General features: G+C 47.4%; 1 protein-coding gene across 1 annotated transcript; it reads left to right on the top strand.

The window, feature by feature from the left end:
* Positions 1-17,030: 17,030 nt before the first annotated feature.
* LOC121836858 (ataxin-8) lies at positions 17,031-19,970 on the top strand (the record flags this gene model as incomplete). The annotated part of the gene is made up of 2 exons (XM_042292137.1): positions 17,031-17,067; positions 19,714-19,970. Coding segments are annotated over 2 exons (294 nt in total), but the record flags the coding sequence as incomplete, so codon positions are not given.
* Positions 19,971-20,472: the final 502 nt, after the last annotated feature.

Below are 20,472 nucleotides of genomic sequence, written 5' to 3'. Positions count from 1 at the left end.
ACTACTAATTACCGAAATAAAAATATAATTGAAAGTTACCAAACTACTAAAAAAGTAGTTAAACAACAGCAACTTGAGTATAGTAGTTGAACTACGTACAAGTATGGTTCTCTGCGATTCAGCACAATGTTAGCCTGGTATTCGACCTGCATTTTGACTATGCTTGCATGCATCAGTTTTTTCATTAGTTTACTTTTATGGAAACTAGTATCAGCGGGTACGTCCAGTACGGCTGTGGACATCCGTAATCCTTCCCCTGCATCAATTCAGCCGTTTTGCCACCGAATCAGGCCGAACGAAGCACATGATCAAATAAAGGTGTTCCTAAAAAAAAGAAAGACGTTTACAACTCCCTGTAATGCCGAATTAGAGCGCAGCTCTTGAGGAGAAGGAGGGGAGGGTACGGAAAGGAGGGTATGCCCCTCCTCCTCCAGCCCTCCTCCTTCTCCTCCCTCTCTCCCTCCTCCATGCTACTCCTCCTCTTCTCATACCCCTACCCTCCTCCTCCCTCTACTTTCCTCCCTCCTCGTGACCCTCGTGACGTCACGCGTTACGTCAATATGAAAAACGTCCAATGATGCAACGCGCGGGTCAGGAAAGTCCCGCGAGTCGCATCATGGGACGTTTCCCAAAATGCAATGCGCGGGACCCTCGTGACGTCACACGTGACGTCACGTATGACGTCAACGCGCGGGATCACGAGTGAGACCCGCGCGTTGCATTATAGAAGGTTTTCCATAATGCAACGCGAGGTTACGCCGACGGCGACGGCGACGCCGCTCGGGCCGGAAACGGGCGCCCAATGGCGCATTCACACTGGAAGCGGATCCGCGTTCGCGAAGCGGTCGCGGATGCGGTTCGCCAGCGACCCCGTTCAGACACACCGAGAGGCGGTTGGCGGTTTCTAGGCGATCACGCGTGATCTTTTGAGACTTGCGTTTGGCAACCCTGTTTTACAATCCAAAATCCACTTTAATTCAAGATCCAAAGCCAAACTTTTGCTATTTTGGCACTCGGAATATTTTTCTCCGGGATGTTCGCGCGCATCACGAGTTCAGGCAGCGAAAAAAGAAGCACAGACCCGCCAAACTCGCCTGTGATTCCCTCGACTTCGCTCACAAGCAAAGCCCAGCTAGGCGCGCCTTGCTGACTCAGAACAGGATGCCCCCGACCTTTTCTTCAAAGTGGACCCTTCCCGCATGAATAGCTGACCTTGTTTTCGTGATAGAGGGCCAGTTTTCCCCCCTCGTTGTTGGCTCTTATCATTTTCGAAGTTGTGAGCGGTGGGGTGGACCGTGGTGCGGAGGCATGTGTTCGGTGCTAGCCGGTCGTGGCTTTGTTGGTGGCGGTCTCTCCTCTCGTCTCTCGCTCGTCGATCGAGTCTACTGTTTGTTGGACATTAAGCTCAAATAAACGCCGTATGGATTACCTCTGCATTGTCTGGTACGTAAACTTTATTTCTTGAGTATGTTCCCTTTACTTCTTTTGTTAGTTGTAAACGTTACAGGTCGAGCTAGCGCAAGTACCCTGCACTCTCCGCGGTATTGCGTTGGCTATGCAATCAGGCTCACGACGCCTTCATTGGCCTTCGTGGTAGTCATGCACGGTGTCGAAATCTTTTAATAGTTCACGCGACTATCCTAGTGGGTAGAAAAGCTGACATTTCGGTCGTTCAGGGGCGGGTTCCGACGTTCTACAGGCAGAGATTAAAAAGGCAGCGAGCTTGGGCTGTGGCACCCCGAATAATCAACAAACTCTTACCCGAACCAAATCATTGGTGCGAAGCCCGTTAAAATTACAGAATCAATTCTTTTCGCGGCGTGAACATCAAGTTTCTCCGTTGATTTATCGAAAGCTAAGACTACAGCGCTAGGACTACAGCGCCTTGGACGCCTCACCAGCCACAGGTGCCATCTTGTTTCGAAAGTCACTGACGTCACGTCAGCGTCGCGTTGTGATTGGTTGCCGCTTTGCGGTTCGTGAAAGCGGTTGGGAGAAATCGGTCCCAAAGCGGTTGGCAAAAACGCGCTCCAACCGCTCGATCCTAGCCGCTTTGCGGTTGAGAACGCGCGGATCCGCTTCGCGAACGCGGATCCGCTTCCAGTGTGGACGCGCCATAAGAGCGGCGCTCTAAAACGTCCTTAATTTAGGCTCGTAACTACGTCGTAGTTCTCAAAGTGGCCCATTACCCTTGTATCATTGGTTTTGTACCACAAGAGATAAATGTATACCACAAAACTAAGCGACAACGACATAACACACCAATACAGTCGCGAGCCCGCTGAGACCGAAACCAAACCAATTGAAGCCACTTTATGGCGCCGTGTGTGTCAGCGCCCTTTTTCCACTGGTCAGGTAACTACGGAAATAAAAAGGAAGTGTAAGCTCCTCCTACCTCGTTCTACTTTAGCAGAGTGACGTCCACCTAAGCCTAATATTGTAAAAACAAGAAAAGGATCGTGGGTGACTGTAGCATCTATTAAAAAATGTCAACTAGTAAAACAGCAACAGTATTATTTTTCTTGCTGACAAATGGTTTTCACTGACATAAATTCCACAAGCGTCCACAATGTCACTTTTTGTTTTGACGATATTACGCTTAGGTGAACGTCAGTTTACAAGAAAAAAAATCGTCTTTCTCAATTATCTTTTGATCCATGTAATGTCACGTTGTCAAGCTTTCGCGTTCCATCCAAACCGCTAGAGTTACGTTCTCACGGAGTTGGAGCTTTCTGCGATGCATAGTTTATTTACCCGGGCCTAAAAACCCGGTTTTTACGCCATGTGGCATAATCGGGGCATGCCCAGAGACCGTGGAATGCTTCCCCGTCAGCCCGCGGATGGTACAGTTGGAGTTGAAAAGGCGAATACGATGGAGTTGTGCCCCGTGAAACGCAAAGCCACTTCGCAGCCGAACTGAAACAGCCCTGTCAGCAAGAGGAATGCGGGAGGTGGGGGGGGGGGGGGGGGGGGGGGGGCTTGACTATGGCTTGACTATGCTTGACTATGGGAAGATTTGGATGAAGTCAAATGTGGGCGGTTCTGCATGCACAACCAACGACGGGTATCTCGCGCGCTCCAGTGAACGACTGATGAATAAGTTGGACCACCTGGAAATTCTTTTAACGTGCAACCGAAACCTCGGTTACGCGAATAAGCCTCCGTCAGATTTCGGGCACCTCGGCAGAGATAAAATATAGAAGGCGTAATATAACGAACTGTCATATTATTTCCCGCGCATCGATATGTCGTTGGAGGAAAACTGTTGGCTCTTCGCCAGTAGATGCTGCAGTGGCGCGGAAGTCTGCGAGCTCGCGTTTTCGGATACCCGCATGTGATGGAATTTGCCGAAGACGTAGCTCTCAGCTTGAATCGTCAGGTGACCCAAAGGCGTCTGTGAGCTCGGTGGTGAAGCTGTAATTGTGCCGCTCGGATTGTTGATTTTCCTAAGTGCCACTTCCGAGTCGGTAGGAATGACGGCCTTTCCCAAGGGTGGCGAATATGTCAAGTATTGTGCCGCCATTCCGATGGTTCAAAGTTCTGCGGTGGTTTAAAAAGTCTAAAAGTTCAGTCGTCCCACGAAGCTCACATCTAGGCTGGAAACGGCGAATGCTGCGGTTCCTGTGTTTTAGTCTCATCGAGCTGTCCGTCTAAACTAGATGTAACCAAGAACGTTCTGCGAAAAAGACACCCTCAACAACGTATCGTATGACTGCAGACGAGCCCGATGCTTTAATGTAGTCTTGCGCAACATGAGGAGTGCGACTGCTGTGAGGCGGAAGTGACGTGAGGGCCCTCCATCCGGTGGTTGCGCCGTCAGGCCGCGAGAGAGGCTGCCCCAAGGAGCCGCGTCCAGGGCAGCTCGTCCTTTTCTCTGCAGGGAAAGGGACGACTCTTCAGCCTCTCGCAGAGTGGGTACTTTAAAGGAGGATAGAAGTCTAATGCGATAGCCTCCTCTATGCGAAGGTTATGCGTAAGAAATGTTTTAGTACAACTCGGTGAAAGATCTCTAACTGACACAAGGTGGCGTGCTTGCAAGCAGACATGACTTTTGCAGGATAATGAGATCTCGGCTATCTTACGACCCCCCATTCTCTTTCGCAGTCTTGGAAAGTGAGCGGGGAGATTGGACTACTGTTATATTTTCAGTTTTAAATGAAAACTGGCAACCAAACAGAAGGCTCATTTACATTTTTGCTGGCCACGCTCTAGAGGCCTACAGTTAAAAAAAGAAAGATAACTACTCTCTGAAGAAGTAATAAAAAAACGATAGAGAAATGAGATGTACCTTCGCGTAGTCAGCCCCGGACACGGACATAAAGACGTGTCGACACTGCTGCTCCTTGAGGGTGAAAGACGAGCGAAAATTGAAATCGCCCGCATTCTAACAGTGGCCATCTTTAGCTTCAAGGTCACGCGCTTCGTGACATAACGAGGGAGGCGACAAGCACGGTGGTTCCCCGCCCCATGCCCGGACAACGGGGTCCGTGCGTAGAGTTCTTAGGCAGCGGGAAACGGCGCGGGCGCTTGTTGACGCGATCAACAGCGCAGTCACGTCCGGCGGGATTGCACGTAAAGCTGGTCCCCCCGCCGACCTTTGTTGAACAGCGTTCGCTTTGCTCGCGTCCGACGTGTCTTCGATTCCGCCGCTCGGGAAAGGAACCGTTGTGTGTAATGCGCGTCCGGTTCCGACGTGCAATTCCGCGCGCATGCTCGTTCGTCGAACGAGAAGGTAAACAGTGGAAACGGATCGACGCAGAAATAGACTGTAAACAGTTCAGCACCCACTCTGTGTGGGTACGAAAGGAGCCTTGAAACGTAAACGTTTTTTTTTCTTCAACTTTGTCAAACACTGTTTAAAGGCTGCCCAAACAGGACACAACAGATGGTGCGCGCAGAAAAAAAATGATGCTGGAATTGCGGCTGTTGCTACGCTGATTCTCGACAAAATGCGAAGTGCGTTAGCTTTTAGCGCAATGGTTCGTTGCCTTCGGAAAGCCAGTATGTTATTCCGGGCGTCGGCGGTTTCGAATGCAGCCACCGCGGCTTTCCTCGATCGCCGCCTACGGTCTGCATGCTGTTGTCTTCGAAGAGCCAATCATTCCTCCCGGGTGTCGGCGGTTTCGTGCAAACAGCGTCGTCGCTCTGCCTCGGTTTTCGGGCACGTTGCGCGTACTGGGGAAAGGCAACCATATGCCTACGCCCCGGTGCCATTTTAAGAAGAGTGCGCGTCAACAGCGCCGCGTCCTTGGAAGTGGTTGAGAAGACCGCTTCACTCTTATGTAAGAGAGAAAGTGTACGTAGCGAACGAACGAAAAGAGCGAAAGAGCACGGCGGGCACCGCGCCGCGCCTTCACGAAACCAGTCCAGTTAAACCCACGACTGTCCGAACGAAAGCCGGCTGCATGCACCAGGGGAATAAATGCTGACGCACTTAAAACGCGCGCGCTTCTCGGAAAGCGTGAAAGTCGTGGCGGGCGCGTCCGTTTTCAGTGTGAACATTAACTGCACGCAAAGAGCGGGGCTTTCCTTTTCGACTCCTCGCTCCGTTTCCTCCTCTTTTTTGTTTTCTGAAGACTGGGGAACGACAACAACAGCGGCAGACTTGACGACGGCCAGCAGAGCGTGTGAGGGGCTGTGCGGACCCACGTGACAAGCACGCTCCAAACCTCTGTCTAAAAGAGCAAACAAAACAGGAAACAAAATATCTTTTTTTTTTCCGAGCAAAAAAAAAAAAAAAACAAAAACATTATTGCGGAACGGAAACGGAGGAAAACTTACACTTGAGGTACAGCAAATGCTGTGACTCTAGAAAATGCGTCTTGTTTGGAAACTTTATACTCTGTTTCATACTTAGTGTACAACGCTGTTAGAGCTGCTGGCGTGAGCATGGGGTTGGATCTCGCAGATCAGTTGCACGCTTTTTCGCGCAAACGAAACAATAGATGAAGTCACGCTTTCGCGCCATCAGCTTTGACAGCGTTCCAGGTTTCCGGTTCTTACAAAAAGAAGAGTCCGCACGTACTACATCACAGCCCAGCCAGTGCTCGCTCGCAAATGCAGTCAGTCAAAAAGTTCGGGTGCATGGCACACAAACACACCAATGAACTCGCCTTCATATGCTTTTATGAAAGGGTGTATACTGGAGCCACAAAATTAACTACGCTGCAGAGTAACGACACTTACTCATCAATTGGATTGGATTGGATGGTGTTTGGTGCTAACCCCTTTGTATCGGGGGATCTCAGCAGCGCTGGATCTAGCCTGACTAGTAGCCACACTCGCCAATGTCGTAGTCGTGTTCTTTTGTCCTCCTCCACCAGCACTCCAGTCCCGCCTTCGTTACTTCCGCTGGTTGCCCACTACCGGCGGCGTATTGTTCGTGAACGCCCCGGAAGCCCTGCGCCACCGCTATGTCCGGTCCATCCTTCTTGTGGCTTAAAAATAGGGTTACCAGCTATCTGAAGCTTTATCTGAAATCACAGGAAACGGTTTTCCGTCCTCCACCAATGTTTGAAACAGTTCGCGACAGAGCAAATTAATATTACGTGAGCTTCCTCACGCCGAATCGGATGCTGAGGAAGTCGCACATTGGAATCATGATGATCGGTAGTTGCGTCTGCTCTGCACAAGCACCAAGATGGCGGCGCCCACAACAATATCAGGGGAATGAGCCGTGATGCTTTAGGCTTAGCCTACCTAGTGGCTGTTGTGAATACTACGTATGAAATGGATTGTAGGCGTAATCAACGGTATTTTCGATGTTCATATTATGCAAGACATGTTAATTTTCAGTTCCACGCGCTAAGTGGTGCATAAAAGACCGAGGAAAATGTAGCTGCATTTGTTTTGCTCAACTCAAGCCCGAAGTCACCTGTCAGGAGCTCTCGCGTTGGCCCGTGCCGCAGGGTCCATTACAGCGACGTGCCTGTGTTGGCAATGCCCGGAGTGCCCGACTGAGCTGCACATACACGTTTGCAAGAAAGGCTCCTGTGCGCTGCAATTTTGAGCGATGCTGGCGCCCCGTAACGTTTCCGACATGCTGGGATGTGCCAGGGGCACGTCATGGGGTGCGCGATGACAAGGATAGTGCCGTCTGCTGCATCGCCGATGGCTAGCGTTAGCGACACGCTTACTGTCTCGGAACGCAGGAGGAGGTATCCACACAGAACCGTAGCATCAGATAGTTTAAGACGGGGCGATCGCAGCCTCTGTTCCTGCATGTTGTGGAAGCCAGAGCTGCCGCGAGCGCAGCCATCGTTGATGCAAAGGCCATGCGACTTGTGGTGGATTGTGAAGAGCGCCTTAAGACTTTAAATATTTTTGAAATTTCTAGATTTGTTACCTCTTTAGGCATTTTATTTAATTGTCCTTGCTATTTCGCTGTCAAAGACGACACGTGTACGTTTTATAGTTATTTTTTTAAATTTCTTTCTGCGCTCAGTGGTGTACGCTTCGGCGAGAGACGCTTGGCAACATTGTACGACAACCAGCGAACGTCCTGGCTGGAGAGTAGGTCCGCCTCACCTTGGCGCACGGTTCGAGGTTAAGCCGGGATCCCACTAGCAAAAGTGTATATATTTGAAGTTCGGCGGCATTCGTCACAGCACACCAATGAGGCGCAGACGCGAACCCGAACGTTCGCGGCGGAATGATCGGTACGGAGTGCAAGCCGAATGGTAACGTAAAACTCGTGTCCAATCCGTGAATGGTATTTAGCTGTGGCACACCCGGACCTGTATGAATCCAACGAACCAGGAAAGGGAAGAAATAATATATATATATATATATATATATATATATATATATATATATATATTGGGTTCAAAGGACTATATAGTCCTTTGAACCCAAAACTGTTTCACGACGTACCCCCCCCCCCCCCCCCCCCCCCCCCCCCCCCACACGTACACACACTATGTGTATATTGTTCACCCACGTCAACACACTGAGGTTAATAATTATTACATGACCAATCGATCATAAGGTTGTTGGTTAATGAGGGTTGGTTCCTGAGCTTTTTTATTGTGCAATCACGTAGTCGGTGGTTGCGCATATCTGGAATTCAAGGAATATGGGGTTTGCTATTATGAAATTTGACACTGAGCTGTCGAAATGTTTAGCCATCAACTTGAGGAACTTCGTAAAAAAATCACCAACAGCAGCACCAAAAAAAAAAAAAAAAAATTCCGAGGTCAGACGTTCCACAGATTCCAGTCTGTTTGCATGGAATCGCGTGTCCACCGATGACGTCATTTGTTTGGCAAACAAGAGGCGATATACAAACCGAGAATCGACTTTTATTATTTATCTGTTTTTAGTCCGGGCACGTCTCCTCTGACGGGGTCAAAGAAACAACGACAAAATCGACAACCAAAAAAAGTTTCGATGGGGAGCAAACTCTAATCGCTGTCGCGATCCCGAGCGAAAGCGACGCTGCGACGGGATATCGGTCGATAAGTCGATTTCATCGCCGAGCCTCTTTTGATGGGAGACGACTCTTGCGGCGCGATCGAAGCTCAGTATCGTTGTTCGATATTAATTAATTTGCCCGCTTCGCCGCTCTCCCTGTTCCGGATGATTAGCGCTCGTTAATGGCGTGCCTGAAATACCCAAAATCTATTTGCGCGTGCGTGGAAAAAAATACATACCGCACACAAAGAAAGGGTAGCTCGTTCAATTGCTAAGTTTTTCGTTGGTCTTGCGGTCAATTTGATTTATTTTATCCCATTTTTTAGAGCGACGGGTAAAGCGAGAGATTACGTAAGCGGTCGTGCGTGTTTTTGAACTTCGGGAATCAAGGGACGTCTATTGTATGTTTTCAACCGACGGACTGTGTAGTGTCGAACGGTTTAAAGGTGCACTAACGTGGAGTGTGAGACTCTATATCTGGAGTTAAGGTACGTTTTCTTTTCTCTTTCTCAAAGGAGCACTAAAATAAAGTTCGAGATCGCCTTTTACAGCGCAAGCTCGACCTGCTGGCCCTAAGCTTCCCGGTGAATCGACAATTACAATCACGCGGCTCCTCTCTAGCGAAAACGTGACCTGAGATAGATCTGAGATACAGCTTAGAAATCGGGGGCGTGTTGGGTTATTTAATCAGCGCGGGAATTGCACGCACTGTACAGCAGAATTACACGCATAGTGCTCTCATTGTAATTAAATAACAAGATTTATTAATTAATTATCAGTAATCAGCGGGACTTATTACGTTTAGTGGGGGCTATATTTAGAGGCCGTGATGAGACCAGCTTTTCGTGACGCCCTTTCGTAACGTTTCGATTGTCTTACGGAAGTGCTCCCTATGACACTGTGTTAAAAAAAGAAATAAACAGGTCTCGGATTGTAGCAAAGCGTTTTTTTCTTCTTTTTATCAATACAAAGGTGGTAAATTATTTGTTGTCCTACAATGCTACGCATGCTTTCTTGCTTAAGCAAGACTTGCTATCAGAGTTTTTTTTTATCCTAGAAGTCGGTTTTTCAGGTGAATTACAGTGGTGAAATGACCTGAACTTCAGCTACACTCCTGCTCCGAGTTACAGAGCAACTGAAACACGTGCTTGGCAGAGTCGTCAAGAGGGGTGACGCCAGCGTTTAGGTTTTTCGAATCGTTTCCAAATTTTTCTTGGCTGCTTTAAGCCGAGGTTCCACTACTTATGCCCGCGTCCCTCTATACTTCGTCTCACCTTAGCATGGACTATTGTTAGCCGCGCGTGCCAAAAGGCCGAGCTAGTTGCTTTGAATAATGCCTTGGCGGCTGCACGAGCGCTCGTACAGCGAGTGCTCCAGTCAAGGCAGTCGACGCTAGCCGCTCGCGCTTGCACAGCCTTCGCAGTTAGTCCATGCTTAGGTGAGATGAGGTATAGAGCGACAGACAATAACAAACGACAGCGACAAGCCTCAAAATAGAGTCTTTCGCGATTTCAGAGGCTTTGTAGAATAAAGGAGGCTATGCTCAGACACGAACATCATGCACGCGAGGGTATCTTTGGCAGGCTTGCAATAGCTCGTGCCTGATTCACAAGCCCCGAATGACTAAACGCCTGTCAAAGGTACCATCGCGAGCATGCTGCCTGCGTTGGAGGCCTGTCGCTATCGTTTGTTTCCGTTTGTCGCTCTAGTGGGACACGGGGATTATACATCATACAAAAGACCGTCTGCATACAGATTCGAACGCGAGTCACCGTGAGATCCGTGCTTCGAATGCCGCATGGCAATGAGTTGAAAGAGAAACTCAGCACGCGGCATTGGAACCACGGATATTGCGGTGACTCGTGTTGGCAGACTATCTTTTGTATGATCCATAAGCAGAATGACCTCGGCTTTAAGGTCAAAGTTTGGCGCGCTTGAAAGAATATCAAATAATATATTTTTTTATTGTTTTCTTTTAGCATGAAAACAAAATGGCTTGCTCTGTACCGGAACAGTAATGACTCGCCCAGAGATGTTGTCGTCACGACGAATTTGACCTGTGGGTTGCTGTTCATGTTCTTCGACAACGAAAAGAAAGGATGCCCGACTGTGGTGAAATGCAAAATGGTTCCGTTTATTTTTTTCTTTCTGGATAGCGTCCCCCGCGGAGGAATCGGTTCTTGGAACGGATCGCTGCCGCTTCCCCCTTGCCATCTCCCCCACGTCCCTGTTCCTGGGCAATGCGCCGCTCTCGGCCTACCCGCGCAAATGTTGCTCGCTGCTTCGCCGCTCGGAGCCTGCGGGTAGCTTGTCGCCGGCTGGGCGGTCACCGTCTTCCTCTCTCTCCCTCCCCCCCCCCCCCCCCCCCCCCCCTAGTTTCCTGGCTTGAGCGTTGAGAGGTCAGGAGACGGTAAACACGTTCAAAACATGATAGGGGCCCACGTCACAGTCCGGCATTTACGCTGGGAATCTGGGCAGGTCCGGGCACGTGACGGAGGTGAAGGGAAGGCCGAAGCTGTAGGCGGGGAGTCAGTGAAAGCGGGTTTGATACGGTCGACGGTGATAACTTGTTGCTTGCCGTTGACATCTAAGATCATTGTTTTTAGCGCGCCTTCCAGTACTTTAAACGGGCTATCGTACGCCGGTGTCAATATCTTCTTGACCGAATCGCGGTGGACGAAGGCATGGGTGCACGTTGTCAGGTCCTGGGACATGAAAACCTTGTGGGAAGAAAGCGTTCTGGGAGGAGTGGGCTGGAGATGCTGGAAAGTTTCTCGAAAACGATTCATGTAAGAGCTCGGCGATTGGACGACTTGGTCATATACAGGAGTGAAAAACTTTCCCGGTAGCCGTGAGAATGTGCCTAACACGAGTTCAGCCGACGTGCATCCTAAGTCGGGTTTGAAGGCACATCTGATGCCGAGAAGTACGAGCGGAAGGTGCTGGAGCCAATGTTTGTGTTCCTTCTGTGCTGTGAGTGAGGCCTTCAGCTGTTGGTGCCTACGTTCGACCATTGCGTTGGCTGAAGGGTGGTAAGCTTTTGTTCGAATATGTCGTGCGTCGAGAAGCTGAACCAGTGCCGTGAACTGCGCTCACTCAAACTGTCGCCCTCGATTGGTGGTTATGGTTGATGGGCAAGCATATCGGGATATCCAATGCGTGACAAGGGTGTCTGCGACCATCTCGGCTGTAATTTTAGGGATCGGTATGGCCTCCGGCCACTTTGTGTACCTCTGCATGTAGGTGAAAAGATAGGTGAATCCTTGGCAAGGTGGTAGAGACCCCACCAGATCAAGATGGACGTTGTCGAATTGTGCCTCCGGGAGTGGAAAGCGTAGGAGTTTTGTTGTGCCACGTGATCTTAGCATGCTAGCACTGTAGGCAGCTCCTAGTCCAGTGGCGCACGTCCCTGTAGACACTACGCCATACATAGCGTGTTCTGACTAGCCGCGTCGTGTTGCGGATTCCTGGATGGTGAAGGTCATGCAATGCATGGAAGACTGCTCTCCGGAACAAAAATGGTACGAAGGGATGTGGTTTCCTATGGTCATATCGTAGGTGAGGGTGGTTGAGCAAAGAGGTGAGGGAATGTCTTTGCGTTGTAGTGACGACTCTGTCTAACGCTCCGCCAACTGCCCGGGGTCCTTGCGCTGTGCCTCTGTCATCGCGTGAAAGTCCAATGTTGCAGACTGGGGTGAAAGAGCCGCCACTCGCGAAAGGGCATCAGAAGTGGCACCGGATGTCGAATGTAAATTCTGAGATGAATCCCAACTGTCGGATCTCGCGGGCGGAATAGTTGGTGTGGTTGCCTTCGAAGGCAAAGGTGAGAGGCTTGTGGTCGGTACGTATGTGAAACGTGCTGCCTTCCAGGATGTGCCGGAAGTGCTTCAAATTGAGAAAAATGGGCAACAACTCTCGTCCAAATGTGCTGTACCTGGTCTCCGGTGGCTTCATCTTTTGCGAGAAGAATCCGAGAGGGTGCCAGCATCCTTCGATGTATTGCTGTAGGACGGCGCCGACCGCGACACTCGAGGCATCCGTCACCACACGAAGTGGGGCGTCGGCGCGGGGGTGAACGAGAACGGTAGCGTCGACCATGGCCTTTTTGGTGAGCGAGAAAGCAGACGCCGCTGCGTCCGACCATCCGACCGGTGAGTTTGATCCTTTTTTGGTGCGTAGGACATTGGTCAGAGGCCGAAGAATGTGGGCACAATCAGGTGTGAGACGTCTTTGGAAAATCAGAAGGCCAAGGAATTCGCGGAGCTTCCGAAATGACGTAGGCTGCGGAAAGTCACGCACCACTTGAACCTTGCCTTCAAATGGGGTGATGCCGTCTCATGTCACACGATGGCTCGGGAAGTCGATAACCAAGACGCCGAATACGCACTTGCCTGGGTTCACGACGAGGCCGAAGGACCGAAGGCACTCGAAGAGGAGTTGGAGGTGTTGTTCGTGTTCCTGGGCGGATGAGCTCGCAATGAGCAGATCGTTAATGCAGGCGAACACGAAGTCCAAACCTCAGGTCACTTCGCTGGTGAAACGCTGGAACGTCTGGGCGGCGTTTCGCTACCCAAATGGCATGCGCACGTACTCGTAGAGACCGAATGGCGTTGTATTTGAAGTCTTGGAAATGTCGAAGGGCTCTACTGGGATCTGATGGCAAGCCTTAACCAAGTCGATCCTGATGAAGATGGACTTGCCTGCCAGGTTTGCGGTAAAGTCCTGGATGTGCGGTATGGGATACCGCTACGGTACGGTTAGGGCGTTGAGAGCGCGGTAATCACCGTATGGCCGCCAGTGACCAGTGGTGGCTTTGGGGACGAGGTGGAGGGGTGACGACCAGTTACTCGCAGAAGGGCGGATGATTCCCAATTGCAGCATGTGGTCGAATTCGCGGCGGGCAACGGTGAGTCGCTCGCTCGTGAAACGACCAGGCCGCGCGAATGTGGAAGGCCCTGTGGTCACGATGTCATTAGTGACGCAGTGCCCAACCGGGTCGTCCGAGTTGGTAGTTCTCCTCAGCTCGGGAAACTTGGTTAGCAGTTCCTCGAACGTTGAACTTGGCGGCGCAGGACGTACCTCCGAGACAACGTAGGATTACGCGATGTCGTTGACTGAGAAGCGAGTCTTTGCGTCAACCAGGCGACGAGAGTGCATGTCCACGCTGAGATTGAAATGGCTCAGTTGGCTCCCAAATTAGCCGTGCAAATGTCTGCAACGATAAACACCCAGCGAAATGTCCACCTTAGGTCAAGGTTGATGGTCAGGGAGCGTTGACTATAGGTGGCGATCGGCGAACTGTTGACGGCTCTGAGTGGGGATGTTTGAACGAGGCGACGCTTGTCAGCTGGCGATGCTGAGAGCGCTGACCTCGGCTCCGGTGTGCACAAGAAACCAGTGGCCAGCGACGCGATCCACAACGTAAAACAAACGGCTTTGTCGTGAGCCGGGATCACCCGCCGCTGCTAGTGCCCAGTGGTCAGGCTTCCCTGCCACGAACACGGCGGGGTGCACTTGCAGGCTGCTGGTAAAAAAGTGTGGTGATACCAGCAGGAGTTGCGGTCCGGAGCCACAGGAGCTGAGGAACCGCGGCGGAAGCCTTGTCTCCCACGAGAGGTGGACCGTCGAGCAGCAGGCAGGCGCAAGTCGTGAATCGGCTTCTCTAAGCGGCTGAGTCGAGCCGGTATGTCATCGGAAGGCGCAGCAGCTTGCGTCGTCGCAACTTGTGATGTTCAGGTGGATACGGCGACCACGCGGGGTGTAGAGTGCTCGGCGACCCTGTCCGCTAAGTCAGCCAGGCGCTCCAGAGGCATGTCCTCAGCTGCTGCAAGGTCGCCGACCACGTTGTTTGCAAGCGCTGCAAAAACAACTCCCGGAGCAGCGATGTGTGTGTGTCTGAAGTTGAGTCGCCCAGGAGTTGTCGCATGCGACGCAGCAGCTGCGAGGGTGTCTGATCACTGAGTTCCTCTATGTCGTGGAGATGCTGAAGGCGTCTGCGCTCCGACGCGGTCTTCCGAGCGAGAATGACCGCCTTGAGATGGTCGCAGGCGTCGGGTGTGGGTGCGGCCGCGAGGATATCCTCGAGCTCGTCGGCGACCTCGCCTGGCAGTGACGAGACGACGTGAAGATAGCTCGTGGTTTGTGATGGACGCAGTGGAATTGGAATTCCGCCTCCATTTGTGCGAACCACACCTTCGCATTCTTCGTCCGAAATGGCTGCAGGTTCAGTCGGATTGCCGCCAGAAAGTGCGTTGATTGGAATTTCCAGCAGCCCCTGTTGTACAATAAGAACGTGATGAGATGTGCGGAACCACGTAGAGTCGCTAATGCAGGGTCACCAATTTGTGGGTTGCTGTTCGTGTTCTTTGACGACAAAAAGAGAGGACGTCCGACTCTGGTAAAATGCAAAGTGATTCTGTTTATTTTTTCCTTTTTGGGGAGCGTCCCCCGTGGAGGAACCGGTCCCCGGAACGGGTCGCTGCCGCTTTTCTCCTCAGCATCTCACCCGCGTCCCTGTTCCTGGGCAACGCACCGCTCTGGGCTCGCCCGCGCAAATGTTGCTCGCTGCTTCGCCGCTCGGAGCCTGCGGGCCGCTTGTCGCCGGCTAAGCGGTCACCGTCTTCGGATGATGGCGGAGGCCACCACGAACCAATCAGAGACAGCAGCGAGGTTTTGCGGTTGCCCTGTAGCCACTGATGCACGTTTTACGATGCACGTTTTACAGAAATAATTTTATTCGGTTTACGTTTAAAAGTTATGGCCAACTAAAAAAAAAAAAAAAAAAAAAAAAAAACACTGAACCTTCGACGTTGTTTATATTTGCCTGTATAGAATACGTATATCACGAAGTAAGCGTTTTCGAATTGTTTATAGGACATTCTTTCCTGCTAATTCACAACTATTAAAATCGCTCCACTCCCCCCACCATAATTTATTGCCACTGGATTCAGTGAAGGCTACTTAAAAAAAAAGGCAGATATGACGTGAATATTGAGGTGTATAGCTGCATCTACATGTTTGAAGTGTTTAATTTCTATGTCGGAACTATTCTCTTCAATGGTAATGGAGTAGCCGGTCACGCCTTAAAATGACTAACATCTCCATTTATTATTTTTAGCACATATTGAAGAAGAAGAAGACGTCAAGAAGGGCATTATTTAGTGTGCATGTTTTTATAACAGTGGTTCTTGGCACGCCAAAGTAATTAGCAAAAAAGTTGTTAAAATCGCGTGCTAATGTTGAAGTGACCCAAAATTTTGTTCGGAGTTTGGTCAATCAACTTCTCAAAACCAGTGCCTTGAAATTGAATAATCAGCAACCATGTTTTGGCTGAACTGAACCTGTATTCTTTGAATATTGATTAGAAAAAAAAAGCGGTCGCTTTGCAGAACGAATGACCGCGTTTACTGCCTTAGCTGCCTGAATTTAGTTTGTAAATCTTTGTTGCTAGGAGATCGCTGACAGCGACGCCACAGAACCTCTTTCTTTTTATTTTTCTGAAGAATATTATTGCTCAGCCATTTATGATGAGGTCTGCGCTTTTTCAAATTAACAGTTTGACTGGCAGCAACAGCAAACGAGTGGAAAACTTGCAGAAAACTTGACGTTGTTAACTATACCATCTAACCTGACAAAGCACGACAAGAACTTGCTCTGGGCCACGAAACAGTGGGCAAAAAATAACAGATTCAAGTTTGCCTGGCACAGGAATCGAGAAACGTTTGTTCGGAAAGAGGAGAGAACGAGCGCCTTTCCTATCTCTACTGAGAATGACTTGCGTGGTTTTTCTTAGAATGATCATGGTCATGGTCGTAATTTTTTTATGTCATTTCATTTTTCATGGCCAGTAAATATCTGGTACTCCCGCAAATTTTGAAACGTCATCTTGGTGAAGATTATATTTCATGCGCGGCGTGTTTCCATTTGAATTTTCAGTGAGCGAAAAACAAAGCTGTCGATCTGAAGTTGCTTTTTGGTCAATTTGTTTTTTTCTTTTTTGAAAAAATAATGCTTACAGAAACATGGTATACGGGTGACAGTTAAGCACTAAAATTGCCACTGTAGCGCTGAGTTTATATTAATCGTACTGAGAAACGTGGTGGCGGTATGGCCATTCTAACGAAAGATTCTTTGTAAGTTTTTAAGCGATTTCAGTTGTATTACGCACGATTACGAAATATTTCCTTTGCGTAGCAAGCAGAATGTTTTTGTTGTAGTATATCTACCCTCAAACCCTGAAGCCATTTATGATGAGGTCTGCGCTTTTTTCGTAATCGTGCGTAATACAACTGCCCTGAAGCCTTTTTTCAACTTCTAGAATATTTTTGGGTATTCTTTAGCCAGCAAAAGTGTAATGTTGTTTTGCGGTGGAGACTTCAATATTGATATGTGTACGGAAACCACTATTTACAAGAACATTAGGCTTGATAATTCACACAAATAGCTGCGCAAACCTTATTACGAGACCCACAGGCATTACTTGCCGCTCTGAAACATTAATAGACCTGTTTATTACAAACTTCTATCTCACAACTGCTTAAATGCTGTTGTTTTTAGTTGTGACATGAGCGACCACCTCCCGATATTTATTTCGGTTGAAAGTGTTCAAAAGAAAGTTAAGAAAAAATAAACAACAACAAAAAAAACAACAACAACAAAACAACGAACCCTGCTTCAGGAAATAACTATAGATGAACTTGATAGTTTTAGAATTGCTGTTACAAATACAAACTAGAACAGTGTATTAAATAATCATACGACCGATGGGAATTACAATGCTTTAATTGGTTTATTTATAAATCTATATAAAGGTACTTCCCTTTCAAATCAATTAAAACAACTAAACGCGTAAAATAACCTTTGATAACGCGAAATTTATTGCCCAAGATTTACACCAAAATGTTTTGTACAGCCGTTTTGCTCAATTGAGAGACAAAAAAGACTTCAAAATATTTAAAATGTACCGCAGCGTGTTTAACAAAATAATTATGGCGTGCTGATGAACGCTACTACTTTAAGGTGTTCAAGGCAGCAGGGCGGTGTACGGACGTCACGTGGATAGAGCTGAACTCTCTTTTAAATCGAAACCGTTCAAAATAGTGCGTAGTGATGTTCAACTAACCAGATGTTTTTTGGCAAACGCTTTTAGCGAGAATTTTGTGAACATTGGAAGCGGGATTGGTACTGTAAAGTCTTGTGTTTTGATGACGATAGAAACAGCAGCCGGATTTTTTAGATCCCGTTCTAGAACCTGAGGTCATTAATGTGATTTCACAACTTAAGAATAGTGCAGACTGTGACGTGGATGGTTTACAAATAAGGCCTGTTAAGTACGTTGTACACATATTAGCGTCAGTACTAACGCTCATAATTTAAGACAACCACCCCTGAGACTGAGGGAAACAAGAAGGACAAACACAACGAAATTATTATTTCGTCGTGTTTGCCCTTCTTGTTTTCCCCAGACTCAGGGTTGTCTTAAATCATGAACGTAAACCGGCTCGCCTGCGCCCCATCACTCATTTCAGTACTAACGCATATATTTAATCTTCCTAAATGAATGCAGATAGCCAAAGTGTCAGCACTACACCAAAAGGCGACTGTCGATATGGGTAATTGCAGACCTATTTCTATATTACCAGTATTTTCTAAAGCATTTGAAAAGGTACTTCATGTACGTCTAATTATTAACTAAGCATAACTTTATAACTGCCTCGTAGTTTGGTTTTATAAAGCGTAAATCAATCGAGGCTGCCCTACTCGTCCAGAAAGAATTCATCTTGCAAAATCTCGAAGAAAAAATATTGTTCTTGGAGTATTCATAGACTTCACAAAGGGTTTTGTTTGCCTCAATCATGAAATTTTACTAGCGAAATTGAATACCTATGGGATTCGAGGGCATGCTTTGCAGTTAGTGAAGTGTTACCTAAAGCATCGAATGCAATTAATTTATATTGATGGATATTTGTCAAGTTCGAAGCGTATTCTAACTTTTGTTCCACAGGAAAGTATATTATCCTGTCCTTTTGATCAATACCACAATATCACTTTAAAGATATTGTGAATATTAACTGCGATGCAACATTTATCAACTATGTCGACGATAGTTTACTTTTTTCTCTTGAAAATGCCGATGTGCTATTTGACATGGCAAATCAGGCGTTATCTGCATTAGAAATTTGGAGTCGTATTAATTCACTACAAATCATTGTCGAAGAAACAAAAGCAGTGCTTTTTCGTCCAAAATATACGACAGCCACAATAACAAGGGATATCGTTTTGAACTTATCCAAAATAGAGATTGTAAACTCTTTCAAGCTCTTAGGGATCATTTTTACGGAGAATATGTCATGGGATAGTCATGTCAACTACCTCATTTCTAAGTTTCACAAGTAGTAAGTGGGATAAACCGCCACCGGTACATGTTACCAGCAAAGGTGAAATTATTAATATACAATTCGTTATTTTACTCCCACATAAATTATCGTAATTTAGTCTGGGGGACAACAACGTCGACGAATCTAGAAAAAATACACTTGTTGCAAAAAATATGAAGAAATAGGTAAAGGTCATAAAAGACATTCCATTTGACTTGCACACAGCTAGTTTATTTAAGAAGTTTCGAGTTAACAATATACATGCTCTATTTAGCTATAAACTTGTCACTAGTCTAAAACTAGATCAAATTAGGCCGGGTACAAACTTTTTAATGAACCTTGGACAGCTCTCTGAAAATATTCACGCGTTTTCTAGCCGTCATGCGGCATGTTAGAGGGTGGTCACTGCAAGAACGAACTATGGCACACAAATTCTTAGACATACTATGCCAAAAATACTTAACCTACTTGAAGATAAAGGATTGAAATTCAGTACATTTCCCCTTAGAGAAATTCGATTAATTTTCTCCACAAATAAATCTAAATAAGTAAAAATATTTTGCGACAATTTTTTTTTGTGGAAAAATTAGTTAAAATATATTGAACTAAACTTTTGGGGTCTCATAACTTCTGCTTTTAAATAGGTCACTTCTCTGTTATAGCCGATGATAACATATATTATGTCTGAAACACGCTTTGTTAAATTGTGGTGATCAAGATTTGTGAATGTTTTTTTTTCCGTCGAGCCGCTGCTACTGTGCTTTGTAGGCGACCAAGGACTTGCCAAGCTGCTCCATACCGCTTTTTTCCTTGATCGCCACCATCAATGTACGGTGGAAATACTCTATTATTATTACCTAAAAAGACCAGGCAGTGAAGAGAGGAAACTAACTGATTTGTCAACGACGACGTCGACGACGGCAATAACAACAACAACGACAACAACAACAACAACAACAACAACAACAACAACAACAACAACAACAACAACAACAACAACAACAACGACAACGACGACAACAACAACAACAACCACAACGACAACAACAACAGCAACAACAACAACAACAACAACAACAACAACAACAACAACAACAACAACAACAACAACAACAACAACAACAACAACAACAACTACAACAACAACAACAACAACAACAACAACAACATAATAATAATAATAATAATAATAATAATAATAATAATAATAATAATAATACATTTATTTTCGAGGACTATACTCATGAAGCTGTCAGGTTCGTCAAAGCCGACATGGGCTTGTGTGACTGAACCCTTTTCGGTAGAATTGGTAACATAATCGGTCAGAAAGAAAAAAAACAGAAAAAAAACGTTAAGACACTAGAAGTCCACAGTAAATGTCCACTTCAGCGGTACTAATCAATATAAATTATTTGAAGAAAACAGGAGAAAAAAAGAGTTAAAATTGGTTTGTCCGTCTGGGGCTCTAAACTCGTCAAATACGAAGTTGGAGCCGAAAGTTTGCGGAGCACGCCGATTGTACGTCGGCGACAAAACTGCTAAGTCATTGTAGCAATTGTCCAATCATTGCGCTCCGTCAACTTCGGCCCCAACTTTGTGTTTGACGAGTTTAGAGCCCCTGGTCACAGGACATTAAGAAAAAAATCGACACAAAACTTTGAGACACAGATCTTCGGGATGAGGA

This window comes from Ixodes scapularis, unplaced genomic scaffold (assembly GCF_016920785.2).
Source record: "Ixodes scapularis isolate PalLabHiFi unplaced genomic scaffold, ASM1692078v2 PGA_scaffold2__306_contigs__length_199485367, whole genome shotgun sequence".
NCBI classification, from domain to species: domain Eukaryota; kingdom Metazoa; phylum Arthropoda; class Arachnida; order Ixodida; family Ixodidae; genus Ixodes; species Ixodes scapularis.
Note: the sequence above shows the minus strand (reverse complement) of the source record. Positions and strands in the feature narration are given on the sequence as shown.